The 24,694-nt window shown below is 58.9% G+C and overlaps 2 protein-coding genes across 6 annotated transcripts; one reads left to right on the forward strand and one right to left on the reverse strand.

The window, feature by feature from the left end:
• Positions 1-2,934: 2,934 nt before the first annotated feature.
• Positions 2,935-8,003, reverse strand: PIH1D1 (PIH1 domain containing 1). Of its 5 annotated transcripts, none has more exons than XM_084906211.1 (10): positions 7,870-8,003; positions 6,649-6,895; positions 6,269-6,335; positions 5,725-5,904; positions 4,667-4,728; positions 4,494-4,575; positions 3,866-3,995; positions 3,584-3,659; positions 3,127-3,270; positions 2,935-3,043 (listed from the first exon to the last, which is right to left on the reverse strand). In XM_084906211.1, the coding sequence occupies exons 2-10, from the start codon at positions 6,736-6,738 to the stop codon at positions 3,002-3,004; spliced, it is 873 nt and encodes a 290-aa protein (XP_084762337.1). In that variant the 5' UTR covers positions 6,739-6,895; positions 7,870-8,003; the 3' UTR covers positions 2,935-3,001. The 5 variants fall into 5 exon arrangements, with proteins under 5 accessions (XP_084762337.1, XP_084762336.1, XP_084762335.1 ...); XM_084906210.1 differs by lacking the exon at positions 7,870-8,003 and adding an exon at positions 7,537-7,660; XM_084906209.1 differs by lacking the exon at positions 7,870-8,003 and adding an exon at positions 7,341-7,423.
• Positions 7,546-23,751, forward strand: ALDH16A1 (aldehyde dehydrogenase 16 family member A1). Its single transcript, XM_084905925.1, has 17 exons — positions 7,546-7,685; positions 12,019-12,121; positions 12,595-12,721; positions 13,258-13,436; positions 13,521-13,598; positions 14,287-14,468; positions 14,552-14,704; positions 15,148-15,333; positions 15,475-15,570; positions 15,758-15,894; positions 16,026-16,131; positions 16,218-16,348; positions 16,649-16,816; positions 17,058-17,259; positions 22,362-22,547; positions 22,853-22,975; positions 23,471-23,751. Exons 1-17 carry the CDS (start codon positions 7,596-7,598, stop codon positions 23,630-23,632), a joined length of 2,409 nt encoding a protein of 802 aa, XP_084762051.1. The 5' UTR covers positions 7,546-7,595; the 3' UTR covers positions 23,633-23,751.
• The last annotated feature ends 943 nt before the right edge of the window (positions 23,752-24,694 follow it).

Here is a 24,694-nt window from a genome sequence, read left to right on the forward strand (position 1 = left end):
CTCCCAGACCCTTGACCTCCCATTTCCTTCCCTCTGAGTTCCATCCCCGACCGTTATACTGCCCCCCACCCCACCCCCCCAGCAGTGGACAGTTTCGCCCCAAATAGTTTAGTCCACACTTTGGAATCGGTCCACTCGCTGGGTTCTGGCTCCACCCCCGGGGCTCAGGCCCCGCCCTCTGGGATCTGCCCCGCCCCCCACATCCTTACTCCGCCCCTGACTTCCCGCCCCGCCCCTGAGGGTTGAACCCGACTTGTCGTCGGTGCGCCCGGCCCCTTCCTCCACACCAGCCCCTCTCCCCGCCGCTGAGTCCATCTCAGATCCCGGCCCCAGGAGGGTGCTTCTTTCCCCGCCGCCTGCCTCTCCGCCTCGGGCCGCAAATGCATTCGGGATTAAATTTTCATGATGTGGCCCCGGCCCGCCGGGGGGTGGGAGGACGGCCGGCGGGGCGGCCGGCGCCAGGGGCCCAGCGCCCGCAGCCCCCGCCCGCGCGGCCGCTCCAGGGGCGTCTGGGCCTCACGGTTTGGCCGGAGTTTGAGGACCCCCGGGTCCCCTGGGCGGAGGGGCTGGGGGCTGGGGGCCGGGGGCCGGGGAGGAGCAGCCCGCCGAGCCGTGCACACCGCCCCCCTGTGGCGGCAGCAGGATCCTCGGCCCGGCGCGGAGGCGGCGGCCGGGGCGCCGGGCCAGGTGCGAAGGTGGAGCAGATGGTGAGGAGGAGGGAGTGGGAAGACGGCCCAGCCGCTGCCAAATCCCGTGCCTTCGCCGGAACCATCACCATGGAGACAGAGGACGGCAGGAGGGACCCAGCCCCACACTTCTTAGGACTTAAGGATGTGTTCTCGGGCCCACGGAGAGTCCCCGTGAGAACTACAACTCCCGGCGGCCGCTGCGCCTCGGCTTGCTTCGGGAGGGCCGCCGGGAGTCGTAGTTCTGAGGGTGCGCTGCGCCATCTAGTGGACACGGCGCCTACATGAGCTTCTTCAGATGCTCATAAACCCTATCCCACCTTTCCCCCTTCTCACCTAGTCTCCCTCTGCCCACCCAATTCAACTCTTCCAGTCACACCGGACTCTTGACTGCTCTCCCAGTTTACCACTGAGGTTCCATTTACTTATGCGCTTAGGACTGTGGGAAAAGGAGAGGGCTTTGCCCATCACTTATTCAACAAATATTTGCTTTCCGAATAGGTGTTAGGCAGACCGGTTTGGCTCAATGGATAGAGCGTCGGCTTGGGGACTGAAAGGTCTGGGGTTCGATTCCGGTCAAGGGCATGTACCTTGGTTGCGGGCATATCCCCAGTAGGGGGTGTGCAAGAGGCAGCTGATCGATGACTCTCTCTCATCGATGTTTCTAACTCTCTATCTCTCTCCCTTCCTCTCTGTACAAAATCAATAAAATATATTTTTTTTTAAAAACTGAATAGGTGTTAGGCATTGTCACGCCACAGGAGACACAGCTGTAAGAGTAACACTGGTGTTGGGGAGTCCTGGGGAGGAGGGGGGGTTAGGGGGATTCTAACCCTGCCAGGGTAGATGGGAGAAAACTTGAAGGTTGAAAAGCTTTCCAGGGAAAGCTCAGAAAGGGGTGACTGGGTGGGGAGGCGGATAAGGACAGCAGGAGGGAGTGTAGCCCCCTCAGGGGAATCAGCACTGGCCCGGTGGGGAAGGGAGAAAGTTTGGTGTGACTGACTGACGTGAAGTACAATTCCAGGAATGGGCACTTGTCAGGACAGGGGGAGGAGAGGGCAGACGATGGTCTGGATCGGATCACCGAGGGAGCATCCCCTGTGAGGGGGAGGCGGTTAGAAGCTTCCCGGGTGTACCTGAGAGGAGGTACTAGGTAGGAGGGCAGTAAAAGGAAGAAAAAGTTCCAGGTGAGAGGAAGAGGGCGGTGGAGTGGGCGGGCGTGTCCCGAGCCTCGTCCCGGAGCGGGCGGAGGGAGCAGCTGAAACACGTGGAATTCAGCCCGAATTCGGCGAGGAGACGCAGCTGGTGAGATAGTTTGTGCACCGGGAAGGGCAGAGGTCCCCGGAGGGAAGGTGCGGTCAGGGATCTGAGCGGGAGGATCTGCCGAGCCTGTGTCCAAGGAGGCAGGGGAGTCTACAGGGGCCGGGCCGCGTCCCTGAGGGCAGGCTGAGCATCCGTCTGTGAGAAGGTAAAAGAGGGGGGGGGGCTGCGGGAGGTCAGGATTTTGGACCTTGGAGTCTGGTTTTAGATCTGAGCAAACTCTGAAAGGCTAGCTGCATCGCGCAGTGCCGGCAAGAGAAAAAGTTTCAGTAATGGTGTGGTGTGGTCAAGACACTCTTCGGTGGGACTGGCAGGAAGGGGTCCAAATGAGGCCTGAAGGAAGGCCAGCCGTGCCCTGGCTGGTGTCGCTCAGTCGGCTGGAGCACAGTCCTGTCCTCCAAAGGTGGCAGGTCTGATCCCGGTCAGGGCACGTACCTGGGCTCCAGTTTCCATCCGCGGCCGGGCATGTACAGAAGACAACCCGTGGGTGTTCTCTCACATCGATGTTTCTCTCTCCCTCCCGCCCTTCCCCTCTCTCTGAAATCAGTAAGCATATCCTCCCATCAGGCCACACAGAGCTCGCAGTGCCAGGCTGGGGGGGCCTGGACCATCTCTCCCGGGGGCAATGGGGAGCCAGGGCGGGGTGTGAACAGGAGGGGGGCGGGGTGTGAACAGGAGGGGGGCGGGGTGTGAACAGGAGGGGGCGGGGTGTGAACAGGAGGGGGCGGGGTGTGAACAGGAGGGGGCGGGGTGTGAACAGGAGGGGGCGGAGTCAGCTCTGGGGCCCCTCGGGAGCCCGAGGGGAGAAATTGGAGGCTGGGAGTGAGGGAGAGGAGGAGCCGGGGCTGCAGTGACCCCTTTGGGGCGCCAGGGCTCCAACCCAGTGCCCCTCCCGCCCACGTCCCACGCATCCCCAGCCGGACACAGAGGAAAGCGAACTCTTTTATTTCCGTTTCAGAGCAGCGGTCCCCCTCTCCCACCCGGAGCCCACCGGGTCAGGACGGCGCGGACAGCAGGGGCAGGGCCACCATCAGCTGCTGAGGGGGGAAAGGGAGAGTGTTCAGGACCCAGGAGGCAGGCCCCAGGCCTCCGCCCCCGCCCCCACCTCCCCGCCGGGTACCCTTCTCTTCCGGTGGAAGGCCGCCCTGCTCTCCTCGGAGCTGATCCGCAGGGGGATGTAGGCGTCCAGATGGTACGGCTGCTGGGGGCCCCCCAGCACCAGGCGGTTCTCCCCGATCTCCAGCGACAGCCCCAGAGCGCCGTCCTGGGGACAGACTGGAGTCAGCCCACCCCACCCTCCCCTTCCGGCAGCAGGACACGGGATAGAGACGAAAACATGAGCAGAGGGAGCAGGCTCATGGGCTGGGAGACCTTATTTAGAGGGAGGAGGTGGGGTACGGTCATGGTCATGGTCATTTCCGTTCTCCATGTTGGTCACTCACAGTGCCCTGGGTACCTTTGGGACAGCCCCGGAAGTGGGCAGCAGAGGGCAGCACTAAGGGCCGGCAACAAGCCCAGGTCACTTTCCCTCCTACACCCCAGCCTCCTCCTCCGGCTCAGGCCCGAGGTGCACCCACCAGTTTGGGGAGGTCGATTTCCGCCAAAAGGAGGTCGGGGGCTTCCAGCCAGAGGCTCAGGTGCGGCTTCTCCGGGCTGAGGGGGAGCGAGAGCCAGGACTGAGGGCGCCCCAGGTCCCCGCGGGCGGCGGCCCTGCCTGGCACGGGCTCCCTTCCCTCTGGCCATCACCGGCCCCGCGGCCCCCGGGGGGCCTCGCAGCCGAGTTCAGCTTCTCCTTCTGGGGTTCCCGGGGCCCAGGACACCGCCCGCGGGAGCCGGGGGAGGGAGCCCCGGAAGCCCACCTGCCCTCAGGCCGCAGGGAGCCGGCCGTAAACACGTTCCCCAGCTCCTGGATCGGAGGGCGCTGGCGGGAGCGGATGTTCTGCTGGGAGATGGAGCCCATGAAAGGCCGGTTCCTCAGCAGGCGCCACTCTGCGGGGAGAGGGGAGGGGGGGGAGGGTCAAGGTCACATGGTAAGGGTTTTCCTTCGCTCCACGAAGCGCCAGGGGGCGTCTAGCCGCGGGAGGGGGGAAGGGTGGAGGTGGCCAGGGACCTGACCACACCCGCCCACCTTGTCCCCGCTTCCCGGAGTATTAGCCAATAGATCTGCTCCTAGGAGATGCTCCAGGCTCCGCGGCTCCCACGCTGTCCAGACCCCGCCCCTTACCTAGATAACGGGCCAGGTCCGGCTCCACAGGCACTAGCACACACACACACACGCACACACACACGCGCACACACACACACACACACACGCACACACACACGCACACACACACGCACACACACACACACACACACGCACACACACACGCACGCACACACGCACACACACACACACGCACACCCGCGCACCTTGGGGAGCCTCGCCCTTTCCCCGGATCGCAGCCGGGAGGCTAAGCCGTTGGCCTCACTCACCCCCTCCCTTACCCGGATCCAGCTGCAGGCTGTACTTGTCCTCCAGGCCCTCCCTGGCGATGGTGACCACCAGCTCTCGCAGGAAATCGCTGTTCTAGGACAGAGCGGGGAGCGGGGCTGCGGGAGGGCTCGAGGGGAAGGGGAGCGGCCCCTGCCCAGGCCTCACCCGCAGCCACGCCCCCAACCTGCAGCCGCCGGTAGAAGTCGCTGTTGACAGCCACGTCGTAGGCGGTACAGCCCTGGCCTTCTGCGGGAGAGAAAGGGGTGAGGCCCCCAGCCCTGCGGGCAGCCCCACCGCTCAGACGGGCACGGAGAGACCCAGAGACCGTTAGGGCTCACGCTCACTGAACGCACACCGCCTCCAGTCCCTGTCCCTCTGCTCCCTCCCCACTGTGTCCCACAGCCCCACCTCCTCCCCCCTCCACACCCCTACCCTCCAACCCCCCCATACCCCCCCACCTCCCGCTCACAGCCCTCCACCGCCCTAGCACACAGTAGGTCTGAGCACTTCAGCCTGGCACTGGGGGCCCTGTCTGCCCCTCCCACCGGGAAAGAAAAAAACCCTCACTCCTATAGCGCCCTCCTCCCTGCGAAGTCCTCCCATCCTCCCAATTACTGACCAATCCAGCTCAATCCTTTCTGGCCTCCTCGGGACCCCTGCCTGAACCCTCTGCCCAGAACCTTCTTCTCTGTCTTGACCTGATGAACTCCTCCAGTTCCTTCTCATCTTCAATTGGACATTTCCTCCTCCAGGAAGCCCTCCCTGACCCTGACCCTGACCCTTCAATGTGGCCAAGCGCCCCCTCCAGCACAGCAAGAATCATGCAATATTGAAACCCCAAGTTCTGGGTTTGATTAGTCCCCACTCCCCGGGGCACCACCCAAAACGTGGTCCCGGGACAGAAATGCCACAGAGACAGACATGAGACAGGCAGAGAGACAGAGACAGGGGAGAGGGTGGACGCCGCCCGGTGGGGAGACAGGGGAGAGGGAGCTGGGGATGAGGGTGAGAGCTGGCCTGGGCCCAGATCCAGAAGATCGGCTAACAAAGCGGCCCTCGCCCCAGAGGGAGGCGAAGAGAAGTGCCAGCGTGGCCAGGTGGGCAGAACAGGACTGCCCCATGCGGCCGCTGCAGCAGGCCCGGGAGGCTAGGGGAATGCCTAGGGGAGGGGGTCTCTAGGCCCTGCAGGAGGAGAGTCCCGGGCCCTGGGTTCTGGGTCCTGGGTCCTCCCAGGGTACTGACTTGCATCGAGTTCGGCATGAGGCTCCCCCAGACTCATGGGGATGCGAAACCCGGCTTGGTCCTCCTCCAGCATCTGAAGCAGCTGGTCCTCGGTCATGTCAGCGGGAGGCGGGATGGAGGGAGAGTGACAGATGTTGATGAAAACCTTCCCTTCCGATGAGTTGGTCTTTACGCAGAAGCCTGGTGGGAACGGCTTGGTCCTGACCATGTCCCCATGGGGGTGTTGATCTCCATCAGTCCTCTCCCCAGCCTGTCCTTCTTTCGGTCTGTCCCCTTCCTGGAGTCTCAGTCCTCCACTTTCTGGTTCTGTCCCCCTCCCCATGCCTGGGACCTCTGACTCTCTTTCCATCCATCTTGGAGTCTCTGTCCCCCTAGTCACTGCCATCCACCCCCTCCTCTCTTTGGATCTTCACCTCCGTGCCACCAAGGCTTCTAAAGTCTCTTATTCTGTCCCTTTCCTCCCTCCTCTGTGCCCTTTGACCCCAGTGTCTCTCCACTTCTCCCCGGGAATCTCTCACTCTCCTTGGGTCTCTGCCTTCCTCACCTGGTTGGGGTTGGATCTGTGTTGACTCTGGTCTGCTCGTCTGGGCCTGCTGCAGCTCCTTGGAGGCCTGCGTGAAGGAAAATGGCTCAGACCCGCACTTGTTGCTCAAATGTTTACTGAGCAATGTCAATGGACATGAGCCACGCAGGGAATAAGACGTATCATGTCCCTTTCCTCCTGTGAGGGACCCAAAGGACAGCTCCAGTCTTACTCCCATTTATTCCAGAGCCTAACAAATTTGGAGTTAATCAACTACAATCCCCATAAGCCCTGTTGCCTCTCCAATGCATTCTGGGAATGCAAGCCCATCTCAGGGAATAAAAAAAAAAAAAAGAAACCCCCAAATAACCAGGGACACAGGAGTCCTGGCCAGTGCGCACCTGCAGCAGCAGCTCCTGGAAACGTGCCGTGTCAGCGCCCATTTCCTCCGCCTCGTTCAGCTCCGGCACCAGCAGCTTCAAGTCCGCCATGGCCCCGGGGAAGAGAGCTAGGCGTCCCCAGCAACCCCGACGTGGGGGGCCTGCTTCCCGGGCCCTCAAAAGACTCCGACAGCCGCCGCTGTATATGAAAATCGAGGAATCTGGCCGGAGGCTGCAATTCCACTCAGATCACATACCGTCGTCAAACCTGTTGGGGGGACATCTCTAGATGCTCTCTAGGTTTAACAACACGCCGAGTGTTTAAAGGACAGCCACGCTTCCGGTTTCTGTGCAACAGAAATTTGAGTTCGCCACACTTCCGGCTCCCTCAACGCTCCTACTAACCAGCAACCGCGCTGCTGACCAATCATAGTCTAAGTAAGAGGCCACGCCCCTCGCCTCAACCAATCAAAACTAGATTCTGAGGCCGGTTCCCTTAATGCCACACTTCCGCTGCCGATTAAAGGCACACTTCCCCCTCCTTCCCGACAACCGCCTCAGGACAGTTAAACCCTAATTTCAGTGTCCACCCTAAGATTCCCTTCTGGTCTCAGAATCATCGCTTCGCCCCGGAGCCAGATCCGATTCTCTAGGAAATGTGTTTCGGGCCGGAAGCTGCCCTTTTGTGAACAGGGTGGTGGAAAGACACACACCAATACGGCCACCCTCCTAAATCCGGAACTCTCCAGTTTGCAGAGCACACTTTCTCCTTTTCCGTATCCCCCCGACTCTGAGGACTGCGCATGCGCCAAACTGCGAGGGCGGGGTCGCCGGGTCCTAAGGTTGGGTCACGCTCCATCTCCCGCGGCCCGCCCTTTGCTCTGGAGGGGGCGGTCCCGCCCTTCGGACCTCGAGGTTCACTCGGGTAGAGCGCCCGGCAGTCGGTTGGAAAGCGGTCTGGACGGGGGATGGCCGCCACGCGCGCAGAGTCCCGCGCCTCAGAGATATTCGCCACGATGGAGTACGGACCCGCGCCGGAGAGCCACGCATGCGCGCTGGTGAGGGCTCGCGGGCCGGCGCCGTCCCTCCCCCTCCCCCTCCCGCGCGGGTGCTGCGCGCTGACTCCCGTGATGCACCGCGGCAGCCCCGAGGCTCCGCCCCTCTTTGCTCCCGCGATTCCCGCCGCCCCCGGAAGTGGGTCCCTGGAGCTTTGGCGGGTTTTCTCTCAGCGGGTTTTCTTACCCAACGACCCGAGCTCGCGGCGGCGTTTCCCCGGTTCCTCAGACCCGGGTGCCCCGCCCGGTTCTTCGGAGCCAATTCAGAACTTCCTGGGTGGCTCCCATGACCTTCCAAGGAACCTCTGAACCCCCGGACACTTCCCAGGATTCCTCAGAAGCTCCTGGGCCTCCCATGGTCCTCCGGGGCCCCCCAGAGTTCCCAGGGGGCTCCCTGAATACCTCACTCGGACCCTCCGTGAGGTCCCGGGATGCCTCAGGCTCCTCTGCACTAATGTGGCTTCTGTGATCTCGGGGACTCTCGGAACCCCAGAATACATCAGAAAACTCCTAATTGTCAGCATGCCCTCATGGGCCCCCCGGGACCCCTCACCACCTCTCAGAATGTCGCGTGGGCCCACCATGAGTCCTGGTGGTGCCCTGACCGGTGTGGCTCAGTGGATAGAGCGTCGGCCTGCGGACTGAAAGGTCCCAGGTTCGATTCCGGTCAAGGGCATGTGCCTTGGTTGCGGGCACATCCCCAGTAGGGGGTGTGCAAGAGGCAGCTGATCGATGATTCTCTCTCATCGATGTTTCTGACTCTGTCCTCTCTTCCTCTCTGTAAAAATTCAATAGAATATAGTAAGAAAAAAAAAAAAAAAAAGGAACTGGGACAGTGAACAAAGAATTCCCACCCGGAGGTTAGAAGTGGAATGTTTTTGGAATGGCGATGTGCCAACAGCTTCTGTTCATTGGCGCCAATTCAGAACTTCCTGGGTGGAAAGACACACACCAAGCCACCCTCGGTGCGCAGCGTCATTGCAATGGCTCCCCCGGGACCCCGTGGGAGGGGTTACTGTCATTATGTCAGTGATAGCACAGGGGTTTTGGAAGTAAGTCAGCATGGCTTAAAAGGGGAAGCTGAGCCGAAACCGGTGGGGCTCAGTGGATAGAGTGTCGGACTGTGGACTGAAGGGTCCCGGGTTCGATTTTGCTCAGGAGTATGTATGTACCTTGGTTGCAGACACATCCCCAGGGAGGGGTGTGCAAGAGGCAGCTGGTCGGTGTTTCTCATCAATGTTTCTAACTCTGTCTCTCTCCCTTCCTCTCTGTAAAAAAATCAATAAGATATATTTTTTTAAAAAGGGGAAGCTGAACTTTCCACAATAAAGAATTTGAATTAAATACAAGAAATAAGGGGAAGCTGAGATGTGAACCTGAACCCTCAGATTCCAGCGCCTGTGTGGCCCCTCCTTTCCCCAAGCCAAGGTCTCAACTGTATGGTCTGTTGGCCAGACTCAGCCAATAAACATGTTTTCTTTGGCCTAACTTTATTTGTAAAAATGTGAATTAATTGAGAACTAATCCCATGTAAACATCCGGGATTCCAGCTTCTCTTGAAAATAAAATCCCCCAGTTTGGCAACCTTTGGTCACGGTCCCTGACAAAACCCATCTGGATCCATTGGCGACAGTTTGTCTCAGACGAGTGGTGCATTCCCAGTCTCCCCCAGGCCCTCTTTGCACACTATAGAGGCCTGCCAGGACCCCACAGACATTCTTTTAGGGTTTTGTTTTTCTTTGGGGGGAAATTTTGCAAAATTCCGGATTATTTAATATTGTGAACGCTCACGTATTCCCCAGTGAGCCTCGGCAATGATGACCATTTGATCCCAGTGTCTCCCTTTGTGGTCTCTCTCTTTCTGATTTCAATCCCATGGCCTAGCCGGTGTGGTTCAATGGTTAGAGAGTCAGCCCACACACCCGGAAGGTCTCGGGTTCAATTCTTGGTCAAGGGCATGTACCTGGGTTTCAGGTTCAGTCCCCGTCTTCCGCCTGAGCCCACACAGGAGGCAACAGTCAATGTGTCTCTCTTGCTTGGATGTCTCCTTCTCTTTCTCTGTCTCCCCCCATACCCGACCCTTCCACTCTCTCTAAGAATCAGTGGAAAAAATAACCTCCAGTGAGGATCAACAACAAAAAATTAAATCCCAGGGGTCATATTATTTTCTCATAACTAGTTGATTCCTCGTTTCTAACACATAAGATCTCCTGTAACATAACCACCTGCCATTGGCACGCTCAGCGTTAAGTCATTCTTTCTTTATTTTTTTAATATATTTTATTGATTTTTTTTTTTTTTACAGAGAAGAAGAGAGCAGAATAGAGATCCAGAAACATTGGTGAGAGAGAAACAATGATCAGCTGCCTCCTGCACACACCCCACTGGGGATGTGCCCGCAACCAAGGCACATGCCCTTGACCGGAATCGAACCTGGGACCCTTGAGTCCGCAGGCCGGCGCTCTATCCACTGAGCCAAACCGGTCAGGGCAAGTCATTCTTTAATATTATCTGATGCCCAGCTCGTGTTCAGATACCTTCAACTGTGTCAAAAGTGTCTTTCTCCCACCCCCACCCCAGCCTCTGGAGGGGTTTGAATTAGGAACTTCCTGTTGACCTTTGACTTCAAAGAAAAATGAAGAGAAGGGCCCGTTGGCAGGGGAAGAGAAAAGTCAGAGGTTGAGGCACGGGGGTGCTGAGAGAAGAGTGTGGAAGGCAAAAGGAGGAAGCGTGCCCTGGATTTAGCAAGGATTTGGGGAAGACTGGCCGAAACCGGTGTGGCTCAGTGGATAGAGCGTCCACCTGCAGACTGAAAGGTCCCGGGTTCGATTCCGATCAAGGGCATGTACCTTGGTTGCAGGCACATCCCCAGTAGGGGGCGTGCAAGAGGCAGCTGGTCGATGATTCTCATCGATGTTTCTAACTCTCTATCCTTCTTCCTCTCTGTAAAAAATCAATAAAATATATTTTTTTTAAAAAGGGGGGGGGGGGTTTGGGAAGACGGGACCAGGGATAGAGAAACGAGGAGCTGCCATAGAATTATAGGAAGTTACAAGTGGCGCTGCTGTGACTCTCCGACACGGAAGAGTCATCCTCAGCTCTGTGAGGTGAGGGCTGTCATCGCCGCCACCTTCCAGATGGCTCGCTTAGCGGAGGCTGTGGCTGCACCATTTGTGAGTGCCAGAGCCGGGATCCGAACCCCGGCCGTGGCCCCGCGCAGGGACCCCACACTGGCCGCCCCTCTGCAAAGCCATATGCCATGCCGTGGGCTCGGCTAGAGGTGCCACGGCCCAATAAACCGCGCCTGGCAGGGCGGCGTCCAGTCTATCTTTGGGGTGGGGGGTCCCGCCATCACTCCCCGAGTGCTGACAGCTGAGGCGGAGGGAACACAGGAGCCACACGGCCCCGTGGGCACCGCTTCCAGGGCCCTGGCAGGGGTCGCAGGTGCACAAACAAAAACGTGCGCCCGCACGGCTCTGCCAGCACAGACCACAATAGCCAGAGAGCAGAAAGGACCCCGTGCCCATCCCCCGGTGACTCGCTGAACAGAATGTCCATCCAGATAATGGCCACACGGCCATAAAAATAAAAATGAGGTGCCAGTGCAGGATACGGCATGGATGGGCCTTGAAGACGCCACGCCAATCATAACATTAAAAAAAAGAAGAAACCGTGCCAAGTGAAAGAAGCCAGCCACAGAGAGCCACTTAGTGTGGGATTCCATGGACGGGAACTGCCCAGAATAGCCCTGAGACAGAAGGCAGATTAGGCCCTGGGCACGGGGGGAGGGAGAGCGAGTGCCTAATGGCTGGGGAGCTGTCCTTTGGGAACGATGAAACGTTCTGGAATCAGAAAGTGGTAATAGCTGCACGTTACTGTGAATTTACTAGCTGCCCCTGCATGGTACACTTTATTTATTTATTTTAATATATTTTACTGATTTTTTACAGAGAGGAAGAGAGAGGGATAGAGAGTTAGAAACATCGATGAGAGATAAACATCAATCGGCTGCCTCTTGCACACCCCCTACTGGGGATATGCCCGCAACCAAGGCACATGCCCTTGACCGGAATCGAACCTGCGACCTTTCAGTCTGCAGACCGACGCTCTACCACTGAGCCAAACCGGTTTCGGCTGCATTGTACACTTTAAAACGGTTAAAATGTGGAGCGTGTTATGTGTCTGTTATGTGTATGTCTGTTTGCTACCTACACAGGAAAAGAATTGGCTGGCGGGCGGAGGGGGGCAGGTGTCCCCCTCCCAGGGGACACTGGGTAGGGATGGAGCTCCTTCCGCTGCCTCCCAGGCCCCTTTCCAAACTCTCCCTCTTCCCCAGGCCTGGCTGGACACACAGGACCGGTGCCTGGGCCACTATGTGGCTGGAAAGTGGTTAAAGCCCGAAAACAGGAAATCGGTGCCTTGCCAGGATCCCATCACAGGTAGGAGGGTCACCAGGGGCGGGAGGGGCACCGTGCCCCCAGCCACACCCAGTCTTTGCTGGGCCCTGGGGTCAGGGAGCAGCTGTGCGGGGAGGAGGCTGACAGTGTTGGCTCCTCCTGTTACTGTTTATTCTGACTTGGGCCCACGTCCCTGGGGACACTTCTCGAAGTAATCACCATCTACTAAAACCCTTAGCTTTGCGCAGTGGCAGTATCGTAGCCAATGAGGTTTATCCGAGGCGTGATTATTGCTTAAAAAAGTGAAATAAAATCCCTACCTTGCCTGTGGAGGCCCTCGAAGCAAGGACCAAGGACCCGTGGATTTATCCCCATTGGTCAGATGACAAACCTGAGGCCCTCCGCAGGGCTGGGGACCAGCTGTACCTCCCGCTCCCAGGCCCCGGAAGTCTTAGCCCCCCATGGTTCTGACAGTTTCCCTCTCTTCAATCTGGGTCCCCCATCTGCCTCCCCAGGAGAGAGCTTGGCCAGCTGCCTCCAGGCACAGGCTGAGGACGTGGCGGCGGCTGTAGAGGCGGCCAGGGCGGCGCTGGAGAGCTGGAGCGGACTCCCCGGAGCCTCCCGGGCCAAGCACCTGACCAGGTGATGCCGCTGAGGCGCGGACCCAGGGGGGTGGGGAACCACTGAGAGCAAAGACTCCAGTTCCCAGCATCCCGCTGGATTCATGGGCCGCTAAGGTTCGTGTTCCCAGCATGCCTTGTGGCCTTTAGTCCCATCTATTGGGACTAGTAATAACAAAACCTCTATTTCCCCCAAAAGAATATCCGTGGGGCTCATCGGGATTCCATTTCTCAGCAGCTCATTGGGACTGGTGGGGCCCCAAAGCCCATTTCCCAGCACCCTCCTGAGGCAGCTGGAGGCAAAGATCCCATTTCCCAAAATGTGTGAGGTTAGAGGTCAGCCCCAGCAGCTCCAGGGTTACAGGTGGCCAAAGTCTTTGCCCAGCAGCCTCAGGATTTGTTTCCCTGAACTACATTTCCCATAAACCTCTAGTGTTCTCTACCCCTGGTAAATGGGGATGTCCCAGGGGTTTATGGGGAATCTTGTAGTCCAGGTAAATGGGGTGGGTTTCAAGATTCTCTCAGGCTCAGGGGTACTGGGAACTGCTTTCTCCCCAGGCTGGCCAAGATGATCCAGAAGCACCAGCGGCTGCTGTGGACCCTGGAGTCCCTGGTTACTGGGCGGGCGGTTCGAGAGGTTCGGGACAGGGATGTCCCGCTGGCCCAGCAGCTGCTCCAGTACCATGCAGTTCAGGCACACATCCAGGAGGAGGCGCTGGCAGGCTGGGAGCCCATGGGTGAGGAGCATGAGTCCCGCCTCCGGCCCCCTCTCCCATCAGGGCCCACCAGTGCCTGTCCCGTCACCTCGTTTGTTCTTGCAGGAGTGATTGGTCTCATCTTGCCACCCACGTTTTCCTTCCTTGAGATGATGTGGAGGATTTGCCCTGCCCTGGCTGTGGGTAAGTGATGGGCCTGGACCCCTGGGTCTGAGGGAGGAGGGCCTGGGGCCTGGGCCCCTGGGTCTGAGGGAGGAGGGGCTGGGGGCCTGGGCCCCTGGGTCTGAGGGAGGAGGGGCTGGGGCATGGACCCCTGAGTCTGAGGGAGGAGGGGCTGGGGGCCTGGACCCCTGGGTCTGAGGGAGGAGGAGCTGGGGGCCTGGACCCCTGGGTCTGAGGGAGGAGGGGCTGGGGCCTGGACCCCTGGGTCTGAGGGAGGAGGGGCTGGGGGCCTGGACCCCTGGGTCTGAGGGAGGAGGGGCTGGAGCCTGGACCCCTGGGTCTGAGGGAGGAGGGGCTGGGGGCCCTGGGTCTGAGGGAGGAGGGGCTGGGGGCCTGGGTCTGAGGGAGGAGGGCCTGGGGGCCTGGACCCCTGGGTCTGAGGGAGGAGGGGCTGGGGCCTGGGCCCCTGGGTCTGAGGGAGGAGGGGCTGGGGGCCTGGACCCCTGGGTCTGAGGGAGGAGGGGCAGGGGGCCTGGACCCCTGGGTCTGAGGGAGGAGGGGCTGGGGGCCCTGGGTCTGAGGGAGGAGGGGCTGGGGGCCTGGGCCCCTGGGTCTGAGGGAGGAGGGGCTGGGAGCCTGGACCCCTGGGTCTGAGGGAGGAGGGCTGGGGCCTGTGCTCTTGAGTCCTTGAGTTGCCCGCCTCCCCCAGGCTGCACCGTGGTAGTCCTCGCGCCCCCGGCCTCCCCGGCGCCCCTCCTCCTGGCCCAGCTGGCCGGGGAGCTGGGCCAGTTCCCGGGGATCCTCAGCGTGCTCAGCGGCCCGGCCTCCCTGGCGCCCGCCCTGGCCGCCCAGCCCGGGTTGCAGAAGGTGGCCTTCTGCGGCGCCGTCGAGGTACTCGGGGCTGGGAGGGTGGCGGCAGGGCTGGGACCCGGAACGTTCTCCACCTCTGAGCCCCGGGCTGGGGGTTCCCTCAGGAAGGACGCGCCCTGCGGCGGCTCCTGGCGGGCACGGGTCCCGAGCTGGGCCTGGCCCTGGGCACCGAGTCGCTGATGCTGCTGACGGAGGCGGCCGACGTGGACTCGGCCGTGGAGGGCGTGGTGGACGCAGCCTGGTCGGACCGCAGCCCGGTGAGACCCCCGCGCGGGTGTCCCCTGACGCCCGAGGGCCGTGCCTGTCCGTCTGCAGACCTCGGGGCCCCGTGTCTCTGCGCAGCTTTCAGCCCTTGGTGTCCCAGAGCTGTCTGCACCATGGCGTGCCGGACTCACCGCCTCCGATCCCCGGATCTCCCTGCTGGCTCCCTGGTCTTTCGGGGCCGGCCTGGCCCTTGCCCCCGAGAACCCCTCGCTGCTGTGGGTGTTCCTGTCCCTGCTCTCCCAACCTCTGTCTTGACTCTGAATGACCAGCTTCCTGGAGCTCCGCCTTCCGCCCGGGGCCCAGAGCCTCCGAGTCTCCCCAGGGTCCTTGGCCAGCTCCCCGGACCCTCCTTTGATCTCTGCGAGCGTGTCCCCCAGTCTCACCCTCCGTGGGAGCCTGTCCCCACACGTGGCCCCTGACACCCCTTTCCTCACAGGGCGGCCTCAGGCTCCTCATCCAGGAGTCCGTGTGGGACGAGGCGATGAGGCGGCTCCGGGAGCGGATGGCGCGGCTCCGGGGAGGCCGAGGGCTAGACGGGGCCGTGGACATGGGGGCCCGAGGGGCTGCTGCACGCGACCTGGCCCTGCGGTATGAGCAGGAGGCGCTGAGCCAGGGCGCACAGGTGAGCCGGGGTGCAGGGTGCAGGTGCCGGGGGAGGAGGATCCTGGGTCTGAGGGAGGAGGTGCTGGGGGCCTGGGCTTCTGGATTCCGGGGGAGGAGGCACCTGGGAATGGACTTCCGGTAAATCTGTCCTTTCTCGCAGGTGTTCCAGGCTGGCGATGTGCCCTTTGACAGCCCGTTCTTCCCCCCGACCTTGGTCTCTGACCTGCCCCCCTCCTCCCCGTGTGCCCAGGCAGAGGTGAGCCCCTTTCTGTCAGGAGATCCTGCCCCATTCACCTGTCTGCACCCAGACGTGGCCACAGCAGAGGCCCTGGGTGACCCCTGGGCCTGGGGCGGGGGCTGCTGGCTGCTGGCGCTGGTCCCCGAGTGGGGGCGGGTGTAGGAGGGCGGGGCGGCGGCTGCTGGAGCTCACTGTCGCCTTCCAGGTACCGTGGCCTCTGGTCGTGGCCTCCCCCTTCCGCACGGCCAAGGAGGCCCTGGCCATGGCCAACGGGACGCCCCGAGGAGGCAGCGCCAGCGTGTGGAGCGAGAGGCTGGGCCAGGCCCTGGAGCTGGGCTACGGGTCAGTGGCGCCCACCGGGGCTCAGGCAGCGGCCTGTGGGGAGGGCCTGCGCCTCGGCCTTCACGCCTCCGACCCTGACTCCCCGTCCCCCGAACTCCCTCTCTCCTCTCTGACGCCCCGTCTCCCCGCAGGCTCCGCGTGGGCACGGTCTGGATCAATGCCCACGGCCTCAGAGACCCTGCGGTGCCCGCGGGCGGCTGCAAGGAGAGCGGGTCTTCCTGGCACGGGGGCCTGGACGTGAGTGTCCCCTGCTGCCCGCCCCATCGGCGCCCGCCCTCAGCCTGGGCCCGCCCTGTGCCCCCCTAACACCATCTCTCCCTCAGGGTCTGTATGAGTACCTGCGGCCCGCGGGGACCCCGCCCCGGCGGCCCTGCCACTCCCAGAGCCTCAACTATGACACCTTCGGCCTTGCTGTCCCCTCGGCCCTCCCGGCTGGGCCTGAAACGGGCCCCAGGTGAGCTGGCCCAGGGCCCACAGTTCCCAGAATCCTGTGGGTGAGGGCGGCCAGGGCCCCTTGGACGGAAGGGGGTTAGGTGGAGCCCTGGAGGGTCCCCTGTCCCACTGAGATGCGCATTCTGGGTCTCGGGGCTGCACACCCCCCGTCCAGGCCTGAGGAGAGCCTCAGTCCTGCTAAGCGAAGGGCTGGGGGTTACCCAGAGCTCCTGGGAGCTGGGTGGGCCATCCAGGGGGCCGGTGCCTGGGCTCTGAGCACGCCGTGGCCCCCAAGACCCACCTCACACCCACCCTGCTGCAGCCCGGCGCCCCCCTACGGGCTCTTCGTGGGGGGCCGTTTCCAGGCTCCTGGGGCTCGCAGCTCCAGGCCCCTCCGGGACGCGCAGGGCAATCTCCACGGCTACGTGGCCGAGGGCGGAGCCAAGGACATCCGCGTGGCTGTAGAGGCCGCTCACCAGGCTGCCCCTGGGTAAGTGGGGTCTCAGGAGCTCCCGGGCCTTGGGAGGCCTCGGAGAGGGCAGGGGACCCCCAAGGGCTGAGGGGCTGTGGGGTCCGGACCTCAGTGGCTGGTGGCCACCCACAGCTGATGGAACAGGGGTGTGGTTGGCCTCGGGCCTGGACCCCCGGGGTAAGGGCTGTGGACAGAGGAGGGGCACCTGGGCAGAGCCAGGGCCGGGATACCAGCTCCGATGTTCACTGTCCGCCCACAGGTGGGTGGGCCAGTCCCCGGGGGCCCGGGCAGCCCTGCTGTGCGCGCTGGCGGCCGCCCTGGAGCGCCGGGGGCCCGCCCTGGCCTCGAGGCTGGAGCGGCACGGAGTGGAGCCCAAGGCCGCCCAGGCGGAGGTGGAGCTGAGCGTGAGGCGGCTTCGGACGTGGGGGGCCCGCGCCCAGGCCCAGAGCCACAGCCTGCAGGTGAGCGGGCGCCGGGGGAGGGCAGACAGCGGGCAGTGTGGAGCGGGGGCAGGACAAAGGCTCTGGAGTGAGCCAACCTGGGGCCCGAGTTCTGATCACCAGCAGTAACTTGGCCTCAATTTTTCTTTTTTGCATGTGTTAAATACATAATTTTTATTCAAATGCATAATAGCAGATGCAAAAGTTCTGTTTAACTCAGTGAAGGGATTTTTTTACAGAGAGGAAGAGAGAGAGATAGAGAGTTAGAAACATCGATGAGAGAGAGTCATCGATCAGCTGCCTCTTGCACACCCCCTACTGGGGATGTGCCCGCCACCAAGGTACATGCCCTTGACTGGAATCGAACCTGGGACCTTTCAGTCCGCAGGCCGACGCTCTATCCACTGAGCCAAACCGGTTTTGACTTGGCCTCAATTTTCTTGTCTGTATAATGGGCATAGGGCCTACCTCAGATTAGTGTTTCAAATTGTTAGTAACCCCTAAAATCAATTTAGTGAGTGTAACCACGATTTCCTTTTTTTTTAAATATATTTTATTGTTTTTTTACAGAGAGGAAGACAGAGGGACAGAGAGTTAGAAACATTGATGGGAGAGAATCATCAATCAGCTGCCTCTTGCACACCCCCCACTGGGGATGTGCCCGAAACCAGGGTACATGCCCTTGACCGGAATCGAACCTGGGACCCTTCAGTCCGCAGACCGATGCTCTATCCACTGAGCCACACCAGTTTGGGCATGATTTCCTTTTCTATTTGGTAGTTTTTGTTTTTATTTTTGAACTTTTATTGAATTCACTGGGGTGGCGTTGGTTAACGAAATGATACAGGTTTCAGATGCCCAGTTCCGCTACACGTCATCTGCACACGGCCCCTCCCCCAGCATTCGCCACACTGTTACCCTGTCCATGAGTGCTTGCTTTCTTTCTGTTTTTGTCTCTCACTCCCTCCTTCCTCTCACCCAGCACCCCCACCCAGGCAGCTGTCAGCCTGCGCTCTAGCCATGAGTCTGTCTCCAGTTTGCGTGCTCATTGGATTCCATTGGAGTGAAGTCATGTGGCATTTGTCTCTCTGACTGGCATACATAATGCTCGCAGGTCCGTCTGTGCTCGGAGTCTCTGACGGTTTTTAAAGTCTGGCTTTAGCTGAGGTTTAGAGTGCATACAGCAAACCGGGCCTCCTCAGGCCTGCCTCTGGGTGAAGTTTGACAAAAATATACAGTTGCGTCCTCACGATCAGGACAGATTTTCATCACCCCAAAGGGCTTCTCCCTCCTCGGCCCCCTCCCCCCACTCCAAGTGCTTGCCAACCACTGAGCCCTCTGTCCAGAAGAGCACAATGCATCGCACTGTGTAGCGCAAGCATGTCAAACTCAAAGGCTAACGCGGGCCAGACAACGTACAAGTGTATGTGGCCACAAAAAAACAAAAGCTGCACTTTTCATAGAAACGGAGGTTTATTTCGATAGACAGGCTGAATACAAAGGGCTGACATGAGTCATCGTGGACATGAAATAATGGAACATTTTAATAAAAATTAGAATTTTTTTCTTGAACGCTAACTTACCAGACTCTGAAGAACTGCACAAATGAACAAGTGTCATGCAAACAAACATAATTCTCTTGTTCTCTGAGAGCGAAATATTTCCTGTTGTGCACACCAAACAAATCAGTCCAAGACTAATGATATGGCCCTCGGCTGCTAAAATATTCGCTGCTGGTGTTAGTGGAGAGAAATGGTGCGCGAAGGGAAATGAATGCAACACGGTTGTAGTCATCGGTCATTAGCGAACGTTGTAGTTCGTTATTAATAATTACGTGTAACAGGATATTGTAAAAATTAAGTTGTGACATTTTTATGAAAACGTTGCTTACGTACCGTTACATTGGCTGGGCTGCAAAAATATTCATGGCGGGCCGGGAGTTTGACATGCTTGGTGTAGTGTTTTATGTCTGGTTTCTTTCATTGCTTTTAAGATGCATCCTTACTGCATCTATTAATACGTCCCTTTTTATTGCTGAGAAGCAGTGTCTTATGTGCAGAGCGCATTTGTTCCGGCCTTTACCTGTGGTTAGGAAGCCAGGCACCTCTAGCTTGAGCTGTTGAGTCAGTCGTTTGCATACTTGCCTCTGTGTCAGCATGTTTTTATGGCTCTTGGGCAAATACCTAGAAATCAGGCTGCGAGATGGTGTGATAACTGCACACTGACTTTCACAAGAAACTGCCAAACAGGTTTTCAAAGTTTGCCACTTCGCTGTCCCACCGGCAGTATGCGTTTCAGTTTTTCTACATCCTCGCCAACACTTTAGATATCAACTTTTATTTAAAAACTGAGCCATTTTACCTGGCCAGCATGGCTCAGTGGTTGAACATGGATCTATGAACCAGGAGGTCACGGTCAGGGCACATGCCCAGGTTGTGGGTTCAATCTCCAGTGGGGGATGTGCAGGAGGCAGCCGATAGATGATTCTCTCTCATCATTGATGTTTCTCTCTCCATCTTCCTTCCTCTCCGAAGTAAAAAATATATGTATATATTAAAAAAAAAAGATTAGCCATAAAAAAAAAAAAAAACACATGTTTTTATTGAGCCCAGCCAGTGTAGCTCAGTGGCTGAGCATCGATCCATGAACCGAGAGGTGACTGGTTCGATTCCCAGTCAGGGCACATGCCCAGGTGGCGGGCTCAGTCCCCAATAGGTGGCATGCAGGAGGCAGCTGACCAATGATGCTTCTCTCTCATCGATATTTCTCTCTCTCCCTCTCCTTTCCTCTCTCTGTGAAAAATCAATAAAAATATAATGCTTAGAGAGAGGAAAGAAGAGGGAGAGAGAAACATCAATGTGGGAGAGAAACATACATCAGTCACTTCCCACACGCACCCTGACCCGAACAAAAATTCTTTAAAACAAACCAACCAAAAACAATAAAACCAATTATAAAAGCTGACAATGTTACCTGTTACTTCAAAAGGACATGAGTGGCCAGCGAGCACATGGAGGGATGTCCGGCACTGAAGGCCAGTGGCTAGTGCAGTGCTAACGGGAGCCTGGCCGGTGGCTCAGGGAATCAGAGCACCATCTCCATCAGGGCGCATAGAGAAGCAACAGTGGCAGAAACCAGTTTGGCTCAATGGATAGGGCGTCGGCCTGCGGACTGAAAGGTCCCGGGTTCGATTCCGGTCAAGGGCATGTACCTTGGTTGCATGCACATCCCCAGTAGGGGGTGTGCAGGAGGTAGCTGATCGATGTTTCTGACTCTATCTTTCTCTCTTCCTCTCTGTAAAAAAAATCAATAAAATATATATTTTTAAAAAAGAAGCAACAGCCGAAACCGGTTTGGCTCAGCGGTTGAGCGTCGGTCTGCGGACTGAAAGGTCGCAGGTTCGATTCCGGTCAGGGGCATGTACATTGGTTGTGGGCACATCCCCGGTGGGGGGTGTGCAAGAGGCAGCTGGTCGGTGTTTCTCTCTCATTGACATTTCTAGCTCTCTATCTCTCTCCCTTCCTCTCTGTAAAAAATCAATAAAATACAAATAAAAAAATAATAATAAAAAAAAGAAGCAACAGTGAATGCATAAGTAAGTAGAACAACGAATTGATGTTTCTCTCCCCCCCCCTTCTCTCTCATCACTGTGAAACTGGCCAAGGTTTCAGCCCTGGCCAGTGTGGCTCAGTTGGTTGGCGAGTCCTCCCGCCAGTCAGGGCGCAGGTTCAATCCCTGGCTGGGCCACGTCTGGAAGGCAGCCAATCAGTGTTCCTCTATCTCCTTCTCTTACGTACAACCCAGCCATGTTTCCTAGGCATTTACATCCGCAAATTTAATTTCGAGGTTTTTAAAAAATGTTTTAGAGAGAGGGGGAGAAGTGAAACATGGATGTGAGTTCGAAACATCGATTGGCTGCCTCCTGCACGCCCCCTGCCAGGATGGAGCCGGCAACCCAGGCATATGCCCTGACCAGGAATCGAACCAGCAACCTGTCAGTGCCCGGATGGGGTGACACCCAACCAACTGAGACACACAGGCCTGGGCCAATTTTTGTTTTTTGGGCTTTTTAGAGAGAGAGAGAGAAAGAGAGAGAGACTACCACTTTGTTGTTGCATTTATTGATGCATTCATTGGTTGGTAACTTGTACCCTGACTGGAGATTGAACCCAAAACCTTGGCCTCTCAGGAAGATGCTCTAACCACTGAGCTACCAGTGAGGGCTAATTTCTAGGTTTTTAGAAAAACCGAAAGCATATATCCACACCATGACTTACACACAGATGTTTATTGCAGCATTATTCGTAGTAGTCAAAAACTCACAAAAACAACCCAGATATCCCTCAATAGGTTGGTAAACAAAATATGATACATCCTTTCATATTTGGTAATCCTCCTTGGCAGTATGGACTCCCACTTGGCAGTCAGAGGAAATGAACATGCCACAGCATGAATGCACCTCCGACTGACTATGCCGAGTGAAGGAGTCAGATTGAAAAAGAGCCCTGGCCGGGTGGCTCAGTGGTTGCGCATTGACCTGTGAACCAGGAGATCAGGGTCCCAGTCAGGTCAGGGCGCATGCCAGGTTGTGGGCTCGATCCCCAGTGTGGGGCGTGCAGGAGGCAGCCGATCGATGATTCTCTCTCATCGTTTATCTTTCTGTCTCTCCGTTTCTCTCTGAATATATATTTTTTTAAGTATAGAGCCCTGGCCTGTGTTTCTAAGTGGTTAGAGCATCAGCCTTCACACCACGGGGTCAAGGGTTCAATTCTCAGTCAAGGCCATGTACATTGGTTGCGGGCACATCCCCAGTAGGGGGTGTGTAGAAGACGGCTGGTCTATGTTTCTTTCTCATCGATGTTTCCAACTCTCTATCCCTCTCCCTTCCTCTCTGTGAGAAAATCACTTGAGGTCACACAACTGACGAGTGTGGAGTTGGGACTTGAACCCTGGCCATCTGGCTCTGAGCCATCACTTGGTTCTCTTATGCTTGGAGTTGTTGTGAAGAGGCAAAGATGGGCTGTGAAGAGGAAAGAAAGGGGCAGGTGATGGAGGCGGCGAGGGAGAGAGTCCTGTAGACGGATACCCCTCACCCCGCCTCTGACCTCCGCCTGTCTCCGCAGGTCGCTGAGCTGAGGGGCCCCGTGCTCCGGCTTCGGGAGCCGCTGGGGGTCCTGGCCATCGTGTGCCCGGACGAGTGTCCCCTGCTTGCCTTCGTGTCCCTGCTGGCCCCTGCCCTGGCCCATGGCAACACCGTGGTTGTGGTGCCCAGCGAGACCTGCCCCATCCCCGCCTTGGAGGTGTGCCAGGTACAGCTGCCTGCCCGCTGCTGCTCCCAGCAGCCCCTGGGGCTCCAGACGGAGGGAAGGCACCCCAAGGCCTGCAGGAGTTTGGTTCCCACCCTCACCCCTTGGTAACCATGGTAACCCCTGTCCAGGAATCCAAGCCTCCGCTCCTCCAGACCCAGGGACCGTGTTCTTCAGGCCACAAGCCTTCACCAGCTGTGCCCTGGCCCATTGCTTCCGGGGGCCCCATACGACCCCCCCAGACGCTCACTCCCTGCCCCCACTGCCTTCCCCCCCAACCCCAGGCGGCCACTCTCTCCGTCCCCTAGGACATGGCCTCCTTGCTGCCAGCCGGCCTGGTGAACATGGTGACCGGCGACCGGGACCACCTGACCCGCTGCCTGGCCCTGCACCAGGACGTGCAGGCCCTGTGGTACTTCGGCTCGGCCCAGGTACCCTCCGCCTTACACCTTCTGGGAACAGGGCCCCGCCCCCTTGAAACGTCTGTTGCTAAGGGGGAGAAACACCTTGGCAACCAGGTTCTGAGGGACTTCCCCGTTAGAGCCCTGGTTGCTAAGGAAAAGGATGTGCTTAGCAACAAGGGCCTGAGATCTCGCCCGCCCGGCCCAAAGACAGCCCGTTTGTAAAGACCGTCCCCTAGCAACAGGGTTAGAAGCCATAGCCCCCCCCCCCCCCCCCCCCTTATCCTCTTTATCAACACAAACCGGGCCCGTTTGAACGAGGGCGGCGGGCGGGGAGGAAGTTGCCTAGCCACAGAGGTCAGCCCGTTCCCGGCTGCTGCGAGGCTGGCTTGCCAGGAGCCGAGCCTGCAGCCGCAGCGCGGGGTCAGGCCCGCACGCCCCTCCTCGGCAGCATCCACGTTGCCAAGGAAACAGCTGCTTATCCAACAAGCGGGGGGCAGCGCTGACCCCCTGTCTCCGCGCCAGGGCTCCCAGTTTGCGGAATGGGCCTCCGCGGGAAACCTGAAGCCCGTGTGGGCGAAGGGGGGCTGCCCCCAGGCCTGGGACCAGGAGGCCGAAGGCGCAGGCCGGGAGCTAGAGCTGCGGGCAGCGCGCACCAAGGCCCTGTGGCTGCCCATGGGCGACTGACACCGAGTGCGCCCCCCACTTCATCTCGGACGAAGAAGAGCCGGATCACCGGCAAGCTGCGGGTGCCTGGAACTTTCCGCCGCGGTGCCCAGGCCTCCAAATAAATGCTGACCAACCTGGCTGTGCCTCTGCAGGAGCGCGGGCCGCCACCTCGGGTCTGTCGGGGTTACTTTCGTTCTGTGACTCAGCAGCCTGGCGATCTGGCTCCGGTACAGCCTGGTGTTTGTGAAACAGATAAGGGGCCTCCGGGAAGCCCAGGCCGGGAGCGCGGGGCCTTCTCCATCCAGCAGGGTAGATGGGGGATGAAGAGCCCAGGTGAGCACTCTGCCAGTTCCCTTGGTGTAAATGCTCCCAATCTGATGGAGCAGCCGGCTGGCAGGATTCCTGAATTTTACCAGCGCCATGAGCAGCTTGAGCATACCACTGCTTTGGAATTCTTTTTTTCTTTTCTTTTTTTTATATTCTATTGATTTTTTTACACAGAGGAAGGGAGAAGGGATAGAGAGCTAGAAACACCGGTCAGCTGCCTTCTGCACACCTCCTACTGGGGATGTGCCCGCAACCAAGGTACATGCCCTTGACCGGAACCTGGGACCTTTCAGTCCGCAGGCCGACACTCTATCCACTGAGCCAAACCGGTTTTGGCTGCTTTGGAATTCTTTTTGATGCAAAGGACCCACTCACACCAGCTTGGGATGACAGGGAATGTTCTGGGAGGCTACAGACATGTTAGGGAAGGCAGGACGAGACTACACACCCGATGCCCCAGGTCCTGGAAACCTGGATGCCGGTGCTTTTGCGAGCCACCCGATCTCTCAGGATTGTGTCTGCCTGTCTGCTTCGTTCGAATCTTGGTGGCCGTGTGGCTTTAGGAAAGCCGCCTGGCCGCTCTGGGCCCAGCTCCTTATCTGCAAACAGTGCCAGTGGCCGGAATCTGTTGGGTTGACTCCGTGATGGGGACACAGGATGTGTGTAATGAGAGCTAGCTGTTGGCTAAGGGTTGATCTTGGCCTTGGAGCAGATGAGAAGGGACACCTGTCAGCGTGTGGCTAGGGCTGCGCC

This window comes from Pipistrellus hanaki (genome assembly GCF_964339955.1).
Source record: "Pipistrellus hanaki genome assembly, chromosome: 15".
Lineage (NCBI taxonomy): Eukaryota > Metazoa > Chordata > Mammalia > Chiroptera > Vespertilionidae > Pipistrellus > Pipistrellus hanaki.

Bases quoted from the DNA above. Each gene is read 5' to 3' on its own strand.
- PIH1D1 (XM_084906211.1), bottom strand. From the start codon at position 6,738: ATGGCGGACTTGAAGCTGCTGGTGCCGGAGCTGAACGAGGCGGAGGAA. The intron at 3,996-4,493 runs GTAAGGGAGGGG...CTCTCCCCGCAG, and splicing joins CAGCCTGCAGCTGGATCCGG to AGTGGCGCCTGCTGAGGAAC. The intron at 3,044-3,126 runs GTACCCGGCGGG...TTCCCCCCTCAG, and splicing joins CCTTCCACCGGAAGAGAAGG to CAGCTGATGGTGGCCCTGCC.
- ALDH16A1 (XM_084905925.1), top strand. From the start codon at position 7,596: ATGGCCGCCACGCGCGCAGAGTCCCGCGCCTCAGAGATATTCGCCACG. The intron at 15,895-16,025 runs GTCAGTGGCGCC...GTCTCCCCGCAG, and splicing joins GCCCTGGAGCTGGGCTACGG to GCTCCGCGTGGGCACGGTCT. The intron at 16,132-16,217 runs GTGAGTGTCCCC...TCTCTCCCTCAG, and splicing joins CCTGGCACGGGGGCCTGGAC to GGTCTGTATGAGTACCTGCG.